The sequence below is a fragment of the Ctenopharyngodon idella genome, chromosome 16 (assembly GCF_019924925.1).
Source record: "Ctenopharyngodon idella isolate HZGC_01 chromosome 16, HZGC01, whole genome shotgun sequence".
NCBI classification, from domain to species: Eukaryota; Metazoa; Chordata; class Actinopteri; order Cypriniformes; family Xenocyprididae; genus Ctenopharyngodon; species Ctenopharyngodon idella.
The window spans coordinates 27147748-27158742 of NC_067235.1; the positions used below are offsets into that span (position 1 = coordinate 27147748).

Genomic DNA, 10995 nt, shown 5'->3' on the forward strand with positions numbered 1-10995 from the left:
ATTTAATAAAAGTCTTTCTCTTGCAGGGTTTGATGTCCCATTCAATTCTTTAGTTCTTTAAAACAACACATGAATCATGACCTCCTGTAAGTTACTGCAACACATGATGAATAGTGTAATTTTTGTAAACCACATCATAAGATATACTGTAGCTTGCATTGATTTTTTAAGATATTTTTAAATATTAAATTCACTTCATAACATGGCCACACATATAAATGGAGTATGCACACATCTGCAAATGTGTGCACGACTCAAAGAATACATTTACTGTGCTTTTATTTGACCAAATTAATTTTTGAACTTCCAACATGTTGGTGTGAACAAACAGAAGCTTCTGCATGCAAACCAGATGAGATGTATGATGATTTAAATGATTTTTTTTTTATCTTCTTAAAACATAAAAAAATAAATCTTTGAGAAAGTCCTAATTTAGTAATTTAGCCACCTGACACAAATTATATTAAAGGTAAAAATCAGTTATATAAAAAATGGGGGTTCTACTCAGTGTAATGTTTTTTTATGATTTCATATATGAACAAAGATTTTTAATCATATTTTTTCAATCTTTTTTATCATACAGGACAGACTGTGACTGAAATGTTTTGTGAGAGACAGTCACAGATGACACTGATCAGATGACTGAGATCTCATACAAGGGCTACAAGAATTAGAAATTTGAAGACATTAGACATTATAGATTTTGCTCTCATCCTTAGCAGCAGCTTTATTTTCATTCTTTTTCTTCAGAAATCTGGACAAGTTGAACATTATCATCATATTCAAGTGAAACCAGAGGCACTCTTTAAAGGCTGAACCTTTTTGTGTTTTACAAAGAGTCAAAATCCACACACAGTGTATAACACTGATTCATCCCAATCTGTGGAAATTATCGCTTAATATCAATGTTGTACTACTGCTACTGTATTAACACATAGCTGAAAATATTTTAATGTATTTTATCTCTGTTTTCATGAATGGCTTGGTATTACTATGAAAATGCCTTTTCTATGCATTTTAACAAATAAAACAATTTAAATACAACTTTAACTGTCAGTGAATTTTATAGTCATGGACAGCTAAAATAACTTGCTGCATTTCCACCCAATTTTGACACAATTTGGACTTCTATAAACAGACTTAAGTGTCTTTGTTACTGCTATATGTTTGTATTACTGTGAGAGTCTTTGGGGACAACACGTGTGTTTTTCCAGCTATGCTTTAAGATATGTTACAGAGTTGACAGTTTTTTACAGTTCAGGTTGTAAAACTACATGGGTTTAGTGTAATTTAATGATATTTTTATACAATACAATTTTTATTAGTTTCATTGGTAACTACTAAGAACTACTATATACAGGTTCATAATTAATGGGAATAATGCATAATGTATAGTTAATTCTAAAGTGAAGATCATAGTTAGAAATTACTCAAGTATTACCAAATCTTTCAAAAGGAATTACTAATTATTTGGATCAGTATTCTAAAGTGAAAAGCATGATATCTTCTTAATATTGACTGGAAAACTTTTACGCTTTTTTTTTTTTTTTTTTGGATAGTAATGACTCGTGTTACAACATCCTTCTAAAGGAATTACTAATTATTGGGATCCGTTTTTTAAAGTTAAGGTCATGGAAACCCACTAGTAGTGAGCATTTCACCATTTCATTTGATAAACCTATGGTCATGTCATATACACACGGTAACTCATAACTCAGAACATTATGTCAGAACTAAACTGATGAATTAGGATCTCGCCTGAGAGCCCAATCACCTTCAAATGAAACTTAGGGTGTACTCACTCTAGGCACGGTTGCCTTGAACTGAGCCTGAGTGCGATTGTTCCCTCTTCTCACTCCCCCTGGCCCGCACTCACATTGCACTTAACAGACATTTATCATTAAACCAATTAACATAAAATTTTAAAATAAAATAAAATAAATTGGCAATAAAATACTGTAACAGGTCAGATGATGAACCTTTTATGTTTGAATGTGCTATTAAACATTTCATGGAATAAAAGCACAAAATAGTTTTTGACAGAAGAACAGGTGATTCCCAGTGTTATTAGGGAAAAACTCCTCTTTTTGTTATTTTCAATATACAATACAAAAAAAAGTAGGCATACCCTCTGAGATTTTAAGTACATTTACTTAGTACATGTACATTTTTGTTATGATTTAATTATTAGCTTTTCATCTGCCCACAAACCCCCTGCAGTTCACTTATGTAACTCAGAGCTAGACCATAGGCAAATAGTAGCTATTTTATAAAAGTATAGGGACACCTGATCCCTTAACACATTAGTTAGTTAGGCCACATTATGACACATATTTAATGCAATAATGTACTCAGCCTCATGTTAAAAACTTCAAGATTCTTCTTCTGTGGAGATGTTAAAAAGAATTTTACTGACAGGCAGCCTCAGTCACCATTCGCTTTAATTGTGTCTTTGGTCCATACAACGAAAATGAATGTTGACTGAGGTTGTCATTCTGCCAATAATAAATAAAGTCATACTAATTTGGAAAAACATGGGGGTGTGTAAATGATAGAATTGTATTTTTTTGGGACCTGTCCTTTTAATACGATTTTATCCGCGTGGTCACGTGATAGCCCGCCCTTTCTTTTCAAACGCCATGTTTACTGCGCACATACATCACCACCAATTGGCAGCAGCACACAGTGAGTATATTTATTAAAGTGTGAGCGCATGGGTTTTGTTGAGGTTTTATCAGCTGTATTATTTTCTCTCAGTTGTGTTTTTACGTACACGAAAGCAGGACTTACCATGATTTGTTGCAAAAGGAAATTTAATTGTGTTTTTGTGAGCAAGTAGGCGGGACAAACAAGCTAGTCTGCCGTGCTATCAATCTCGCGCCTCCTAAAAGCTTTGAGTCGCGAGCTTTATGTATACGGAAAAGTTTGATTTTCATTCACGTTTGGTTATATATTTTACGTTTTCACCAGTTCACCTGACATTTGAGCGTAATTTCATAGCTTGTTAGCGTGCAAAATGTTTGTGTCTGTGTCTTATACAATTGGGATAGAAACACGCGCCAAATTCGTTCTGCAGTAACCCAGCGCACTGTTATTGGTGTGATTATCGGCGACGAATAGAGCTGTGTTGTGTGTGTGTGTGTGTGTGTGTGTATATATATATATATATATATATATATAAAGTAATACTTGTCTACTTTGGTATTCTGTTGAATTTGATGGTTACAACACCGCGGGATGTCTTTTTTTTTAATCTAATTTAGGATTCAGCTGAAATCATGAGTGAAGAAATTGAAGCTGTTAAGACAGAGGATCTTCCCCATCCTTTCCTGGAAAAAAACAGCATAAAAGAAGAAGAGGATAAGAAGAAGAAGAAGAAAAGGAAGAAGAGTCCATCTGATGGTGATGCAGGGCAGGATGAAGCAGAAGAACCGAAACCCCAAAGCAAGTCTAAACCCAGAGTCAAATTGTGTAAGTTGAATAATACCAACAATTGATAACAAACCTATTCTTTCAAGAAATGTTATTCATGATGTAAATTAATGTTAAAGGGTTAGTTCACCCAAATTTATTACATTTATTACTCACCCCCATGTCGTTCTACACCCGTACACCCATACAGACCTTCGTTCATCTTCAGAACACACATTAAGATATTTTTGATGAAATCCGATGGCTCAGTGAGGCCTCTATAGACAGCAATGTCACCGTCACCTCTCAAGATCCATAAAGGTACTAAAAACATATTTAAAACAGTGGTTCTACCGTAATATTATAAAGCGACGAGAGTACTTTTTGTGCACCAAAAAAAAAAAAAAAAAAATAACGACTCCAACAATATCTAGTGATGGCCGATTTCAAAACACTGCTTCGGAGCTTTACGAATCTTTTGTTTTGATTCAGTGATTCGGATCGCGTATCAAACTGCAGAAATCACGTGACTTTGGTGCTCCGAACCACTGATTTGATTTATAAAGTTCTGAAGCAGTGTTTTGATGAACACAAAGGTCTTACGAATATGAACGAAGGTCTTACGGGTGTAGAACGACATGAGGGTGAGTAATAAATGTTATTTTAATTTTTGGGTGCACTAACCCTTTAAGCATCATAACTTTGTATTGAGTTTTTATTTAGTTCAGCTCATCATGAATTAAATGAAGTTTAGATTACCCACTCACAAGTTTCCATCATTGTCCTTTTGTAATTGTCTTTTCAGTCGAACCTGAAATTCTCGAAGGAAAACGGGAGAAAAAAATCATCCAGAGACTTGATTTAATGGGTAGACGGAAGGAAAAGCTGAAGATTGAGAGCATAGGAAGAGGCGCCAAACTGGGAGACATTGCACGGATTAATCACTCCATCGGAAAGCTTAAAGTCCCTCTGCTCAAACCTCTACATAAGATTGTATATGATCGACCGGGAACTGTAAGATTTAGTTTGAGAACTCACTTAACGCACAAATGGTTAAAACATATGTTAATAAAGATTGTTTTTAACTTAATAATGCTGCTTAATATTCATACAGGCATCAGCACTACGGAAAAATCTTAGGCTATTTAATGGATTTCCTTTTGGGACAGACAGTGATCTTTACATCAAAAAGATGGAGAAAGTAAAAAAGTAAGTCTGTTTAACTGCTTTGGTGCTTTTTGGGGGAAAAAAAAAAAAAAAAATATATATATATATATATTATTTACACGTGTGGTAAATCAAGGCATGAAAACAGAAATTATGCATGCTAACATAGTTAAGGTCTGCCATTTTTTGCCACATCCGATTTTGTCCCCACCACTTTATAAAAATAACTCGAAGTAGGGATGTTGCTGATACAGAGGAAGCATCTTCAACGTTTGAGCAGACATAACATTTTTCTGGTTGAGATACTGATATTTGAATTCTGGCCAGTGCAGATAATATGTGGAAGCAATTAAATATCCAATATTGATGCATACTGATGAAATAAAAAATTATTTTAGGACAATAATGTTATTGCACTCTTATTTCAGTTTTGTGAAGTGACGTCCATGTTAATGCACATAATAAAACCATCAGTAGTTTATTCCATTTGATGCGAGGTCCAATCATTTTTAAGTTGTCATTGGTTTAAAGTGGGTGTGATAATGATTTTTGTCTGTCTGGCAGGCTTCAGAAAGGACTGCTCAAAACCATCTGTCAGACTCTTGATCTGGAGAGGACTGGAACGCAAACTGTTCTTTCAGAGAGGATCATGAAATTTCTCGTAGAGCCAACCAACTCAGGAAAGGTGAGATCTTTTTCTCTGAACCATAACAATACACATTTAATGCCACCGTACAGCCAATGCACTGCTGTGGATTATTGGTGAAATGTCTGAGTGTGTCTTTTGCTGTTTGCCAATGACTTTGTGTGTTTACCATCTGCAGCCTGTCCTAAAGAAGAAAAAGAAGACGACCAAAGATGCCAAAAGAGAAAAATCTTCATCCAAAAGAAAAAACCCACAGAAAAAAGTAGAAAGTGGAAAGTCCAAACCCATTGTCACTGATTCCAGCAGTGATGATGATGATGATGACGACGATGATGAAGAAGAGAGTAAAGAGAACAGTAAGGGCACTGAGAAGTCTGTGACAGCAAGTCAAAAAAATAAAGACAGTGAAGATAAATCTTCTGATAAAGAGGAAGAAGAAGATGATGATGATGATGATGATGCTCCTAAAGAAGATGGTGAGGAGGAAGTGAGTGAAATGTTTCTTTTGCTTTTCTCAACATTTTTGTTGGTACTGTGTGGAAATGTGACACACGTGACAAAAGATTTTAACATTAATTCTCCACATTTATTTAGTTAAGACAATCTATAGACAATCTTAATGTGTTTACATTGCTTGTGTTTTGTCTGCAAATCAACAGAAATCTGTTCCTCAGAAGAAATCTTCCACTATGAAGTCCATGAAGAAATCTGACCAAAAGACAGATCAGACTGCATCAGATGACAGTGACCAAGAAGTTCATGAAAACAAGAATGTAAAAAAGGTTGGGCACAAACCCTTACTATTAGTAATAATTTTGCATTCTAAAACATCTTTTAACATCATTAAAAAAAAATCATGCTTATTTGTATGGATGCACCAGTCATGAGTTTTCACGGCCAATTCCAATTGCCAATTGTTTTTACAATTAAATGTGTCGATACCGGTTGCTGAATATATAAAAATTTTTTTTTTTAATTTTTAAGCAAATTTATTTGTTGTATTTGCTCTCTTACAGGCCAAACTGGCCTTAAACAAAACATATTTGTAGTCATTTGAAATTAGATGCAACCACTGCTTTTTAATCACAATCCAAATGGGGATGAAATGGTATGAAAATTTCATATCACGATTATCAATACTATCATGGTTTTGTTCAAATGAGATGAAAATGTTCAAAAAGAACTGATACACACATTGAAAACATTTCAACAAGTTTTATATTTGAAAATCAACAACAAATAAAATTAGCAGTTCTATGTACTTTTTTTAAGCATAAACATTAAATTATATGACTGTTGTCAATAGCAATGCATTATAACATTATTTATAGCATTATTTTTGCATGTTCTGTGGACAGGGTGACTATCCTCGATTAAGTTTCCCTCAGGACTTTTGTAAGAGCCAAACCTCATGACAATCTTACTATGTTTACATTGCTTGTTTTGTCTACAAATCAACAGAAATCTCCTCAGAAGAAGAAATCTTCCACCCTGAAGTCCATTAAGAAATCTGACAAAAAGTCAGATCAGACTGCATCAGATGACAGTGACCAAGACATTAATGAAGACAAGACTGTAAAAAAGGTTTGACACAAACACTTACTACTAATATTTTTGAATTCTGAAATTTTGTAACAGTTAAAATAAATTCAAGCTTATTTGAGCTTGTAGTTTTGGTATGCTGTTTCAGCTTATGTCAGCAAGAATGCTGATGAGCAATTAGGTCATTTGAATCTTAATTTGATAATGAAAACTGCTATATCTTTCTGAAGAGTTTTGAACTGTCTCTGAAAGAAATGGCAAATGACACCATAAGAACAAGTACATTTGTACCACTTTAGTTTTACAGATTTGCTGATGCTCCAGAAATGTATGTGTTTAAACTGATTTTCTTTTTTGCAATTTTTTTGTACTTGAAATTGTTTTAAAACTAACAATTTAATTCAAAATTTTTCCTAGACAAAAAAGAGGCCTGCGGTAAAGAGAAAAGCTCCAGCTAAGCCTGTCCCTAAAACCAAGAAAGCTGACAGTAGCAGCAACCGAAGGAAAAAGATAGCGAGCAAGAGCAAGGGTAATAATGCAGCAAATTCTTCTGGATGCAAGAACAAAAGTTAAAATCTGAAAATTGTTTTTTCATTGGTATTCGTCTGTATTTTTCCTTCCAGATGAAAGTGACAGCTCTGATGATGATCAGCCATTGATCAAGATGCTTAAGAAACCACCAACTGATGACCAGTTGAAGGAGGCAATCCAGGATCTCCTGAAAGACGCAAACTTGGAGGAAGTTACAATGAAGCAGGTTACCCGACAAGTATGTTATTTCATAGCATTTATCGAGGACAAAATGGCTTATTTTGAGAGCAGGGTTCATACAGTCATGAAAAACCTGGAATGGTTTTGGAAAAATAAACCCAGAATGTTAAGGAAAGGTCATGGAAATTCGTTTCACAAATATATGTATAATAGAGTGTTTAATCAGAGATTGAATTTACTGCGTCTTCTCTCTCCCTCTCTCTTTGTGTTTCTCTCGCTCTCTCTCTCTCTCTCTCTCTCTCTCTCTCTCTCTCTCTCTCTCTCTTATTATGACACGCAAATGGCTTCTGCACTACAAGAGAGCTGCACACTGCGATATAAGAATTTGGCTCGCATTTCGTGGCGTTCGACTAAATTGTCCCTTGCCCATTTGGGCCAGTGTTGCATTATCACTAAAGTTTATCAATTGCTTGTCTTTTGAAGTATTGCCAATGTAAACATTAAAGCAATTTTTAACCATTCGGTACTTGCACACACTCTGGGTATTCTTATAAACAAAGTCGGTTATGTCTTAAGTGAACGTAAACAGTTGAGAAAGAAAATGTCTATAGGCCTGTCGCGATAATTACTATATTGACTTATTGCACAATATATGAACATGACCATAATAAGTTTTGGTGAGGCGATATATTGCTCATTGTGTTAACATCCGTGTGTGTTCGTTTACATAAATTAATTTCACCAACATTTTAGTACATCTCATCTGCTCTCTGTGTCTGAGGCGGAGCTGATGCAGCTCCTCCACACACACACACACACACACACACACACACACACACACACACACAGAGCAGATGGCAATGGGAACAGAGCGTGTGCGACTACCTGCGTCTGTCCTTCAAGTAATTTTTCTGAAAAATAATTAGTTTGCCATCAGTTGTCAGAAGATGAAAGCAATATCTTTGTCATAGTATCTTTTCAACATTTAAGGGATTTCCCATGACTGGCGTCAGTGCTGTTCAGTGCATTGAATTAATGCCATTGATCTCGATGAAGTGAGACATCAGCTTCATCTTTTAGCCAGGTGACGCGTTGATCATCGATTGAGCCTTGTAAAGTGGCACTCAAAGTTAATTTCAACACCTTGTTTCATGTATTAATGAATAAGTTTTTTAAAATCATATTATGAATGGTATAATGACGACTTGCTAATAAAGACAGTCCCTTGCCGATAAAATAGCGATATTGAGACCCTCAAATCACCACAAGGGAAATTCCTTCACCGCGACAGCCCTACATGTGTATCAGTATTGGATATATACTGTTTGTAATTTGTTTATTTTACTGACCGTTTGTAAATTTTTGAAAAATTTGAAATCATGCTTCCTTGTGCGGTGCATAAGCTATTATGCCAAAAATTACCCCATTGTGGAACACAAATACATGGAGTGAGCAAAGTTTATGATTTAGGTGAGATTAAAAAAAATTCTAAAAACGACATTCATATTTTTCATGTTTACATAGACTTTCATGGAATATTAGGTCATGAATATTTGCCTGTACTGGTAAAATGTGTATGAACCTTGTGAGAGGGTACAGTGTTTTGTTGACACTTTAAATGTGGGAATATTATTGCATTAACAATATTAATCTAGCCAAATGGCATCTTCAAACAAATTATGCATTTTCTCAAAACTCAATTCAAACTGAAGTCCACCCCCCCTTTAAGTTCATGCAGGTGTAGTTCTTCACAATAGATATGAACATTTTATACTAAAGTTTGACAACCTGAAGAGTTTCCAAATAATTTTATAAATATGAACTTTCTCCTTGTTGTAGGTTTATGACAAGTATCCAGACTTTGATCTGACTAGCAGAAAGGAATTCATCCGGGAGACAGTTAAAAGCGTAAGTACCTCCAAAGTGATAATCCAGTATTTTATAATCAATTGGTCAAAAGGCAGCTGTTATAATGGCTAATTTTCTTGTTTTTCAGTTGATATCCTGAAGTGAAGAGAAGAAAATGCCTTATTTAAAAGGACGGCAAGGGTGAAGATTGTGAAGACTCGATTACACTGTTCACAGTTGTGTAGTTTTTATTTTTATTTTATATAAGGATTATCAACTTTCCAGCAAATTCTGCTTTTTTGTATTTTAAAAAGCCTTTTCTAAAGTTTGGATTTTCACATTTGACAGCGAATGATATGGATGGTTTTATTTGTCGAAATATACCATATTTTTAAAATGATATTTTTCCCCACTTAATTTTTAATGGCACATAGTCACTACATTGCATTTTGACAGTCTTAGAAAAGAAAATCACAATTGAATGACTTGGCTGTGTCAGTAAGCCCAAAACCTGTGGCCTGCAGTTACATTACAGTTGACATTGCCAAGATCTCGTACGCAATATTTAGGAAGTGTTTGTTTGATTAATCTCACCTGTTATTAGCACTAGGTTTCATTTTTGAGGTCCTGGATGCTGATTTGCAAAAATGAAACTTGTTTAGACATTAATATTTTGGTCTTATTGTATTTCAACATGCATTTTTACAGTGTCAGCCTCCATTTCAGTGTTGTTTAACAAGAATTTGGGATTGTAATATTAATTTTTAAAGAGCAAAAAGCATTGATCATTTTAATTTTTGTTTCAGTTTTGTTTCCATGTGAGTTTTTGTAAATATGCTTTGTATGTGCAGTTTTCTTTCCTATATTTTTAAATTAAGTCATAAGGATCAAACGTATCTTAAATCCTGCAGGTCCATGTTGTAGATTAGGTTCTCTGATAGGACAAGAGATGTTGTATACACTGACCTCAGTAACCAGTTTATCAGTTATCATTAGTCATATTACTCCAATATAATGCGTCACAAAAACTACACAACAAAAACAAAGATGTTTATTTTGTAATAAATTGATTTTTCATAGAATATAACCTGTCTGTTTCTTAAGACTATGGTTCAATTGCCACTTGTTGTTTCTACATTTTATGTTACAGTTAAAATAGTTTTAATGTGTTACTCAACCCTTTGGACTCAGAAGGTCTCCATTGTCCAACACAGTTTACTGTTTACAAAGTTTATTGAAATATTGTGAATAAATGTATTTCCGAGGAACTTTCACACACACAAAAGATTTACATTCCCTGACCGGGAATCGAACCCGGGCCGCGGCGGTGAGAGCGCCGAATCCTAACCACTAGACCACCAGGGACTGTGATAGCGTTCATTAAAAAGTTGAATATCTTAATATTTCCGCAATAAACAAACTTATTTATCCTGTCCTTAAATTACGTTGAGCTACAGCCATCCAGGACTGTCCGACGCCTGTATTTAAATGCACCTGTCAGAAGACAATGACAATTTTTCTTACATTAAAATACAATGGGTTCATACAATGCTGCAATTACGTAACTTTTTACGAACTAGATAATTAGATTTAAGATTCGATTTAATTCGATTTTTTTTTGTCTTTGCTGTACCATCCACTTCATTCCATCTTGTAGCCAGTAGAGTTCC

At 34.5% G+C, this 10995-nt stretch overlaps 2 protein-coding genes and 1 non-coding gene across 14 annotated transcripts in view; 2 read left to right on the top strand and 1 right to left on the bottom strand.

The window, feature by feature from the left end:
• LOC127497747 (uncharacterized) overlaps window positions 1–1044 on the top strand; it is a 50199-nt gene extending 49155 nt beyond the window's left edge. For 7 of the 9 annotated variants that reach the window (XM_051866452.1, XM_051866451.1, XM_051866446.1 and 4 more), the window contains 2 exons: window positions 25–86; window positions 584–1044. In XM_051866452.1, the coding sequence (XP_051722412.1) occupies window positions 25–61 (37 nt within the window). In that variant the 3' untranslated portion in view covers window positions 62–86; window positions 584–1044. The remainder of the gene's footprint in view (window positions 1–24; window positions 87–583) is intronic. The other 2 variants (XR_007925644.1, XR_007925643.1) reach the window with 1 other exon arrangement.
• A 1500-nt stretch (window positions 1045–2544) lies between these two features.
• Window positions 2545–10412, top strand: dek (DEK proto-oncogene). 4 transcript variants are annotated; one of them, XM_051866516.1, is made up of 12 exons: window positions 2545–2685; window positions 3264–3471; window positions 4217–4425; window positions 4526–4620; window positions 5143–5263; window positions 5403–5711; window positions 5884–6006; window positions 6686–6808; window positions 7184–7295; window positions 7390–7535; window positions 9317–9385; window positions 9474–10412. In XM_051866516.1, the coding sequence occupies exons 2-12, from the start codon at window positions 3279–3281 to the stop codon at window positions 9483–9485; spliced, it is 1512 nt and encodes a 503-aa protein (XP_051722476.1). In that variant the 5' UTR covers window positions 2545–2685; window positions 3264–3278; the 3' UTR covers window positions 9486–10412. The 4 variants fall into 4 exon arrangements, with proteins under 4 accessions (XP_051722476.1, XP_051722475.1, XP_051722477.1 ...); XM_051866515.1 differs by lacking the exon at window positions 2545–2685 and adding an exon at window positions 2893–2911; XM_051866517.1 differs by lacking the exon at window positions 2545–2685 and adding an exon at window positions 2893–2911 and having other exon boundaries at window positions 5884–5997.
• Window positions 10413–10618: 206 nt separating this feature from the next.
• On the bottom strand, window positions 10619–10690 carry trnae-cuc (transfer RNA glutamic acid (anticodon CUC)). Its single transcript has one exon. It is a non-coding gene; the product is annotated as a tRNA-Glu (tRNA).
• Between the last annotated feature and the right edge of the window lie 305 nt (window positions 10691–10995).

What these genes read in the sequence shown, in the direction of transcription:
- dek (XM_051866516.1), top strand. Translation starts at nt 3,279, where the DNA reads ATGAGTGAAGAAATTGAAGCTGTTAAGACAGAGGATCTTCCCCATCCT. An exon ending in TAAACCCAGAGTCAAATTGT is followed by an intron (nt 3,472 to 4,216) that starts GTAAGTTGAATA and finishes TTGTCTTTTCAG; the next exon opens with TCGAACCTGAAATTCTCGAA. An exon ending in AGCCAACCAACTCAGGAAAG is followed by an intron (nt 5,264 to 5,402) that starts GTGAGATCTTTT and finishes TACCATCTGCAG; the next exon opens with CCTGTCCTAAAGAAGAAAAA.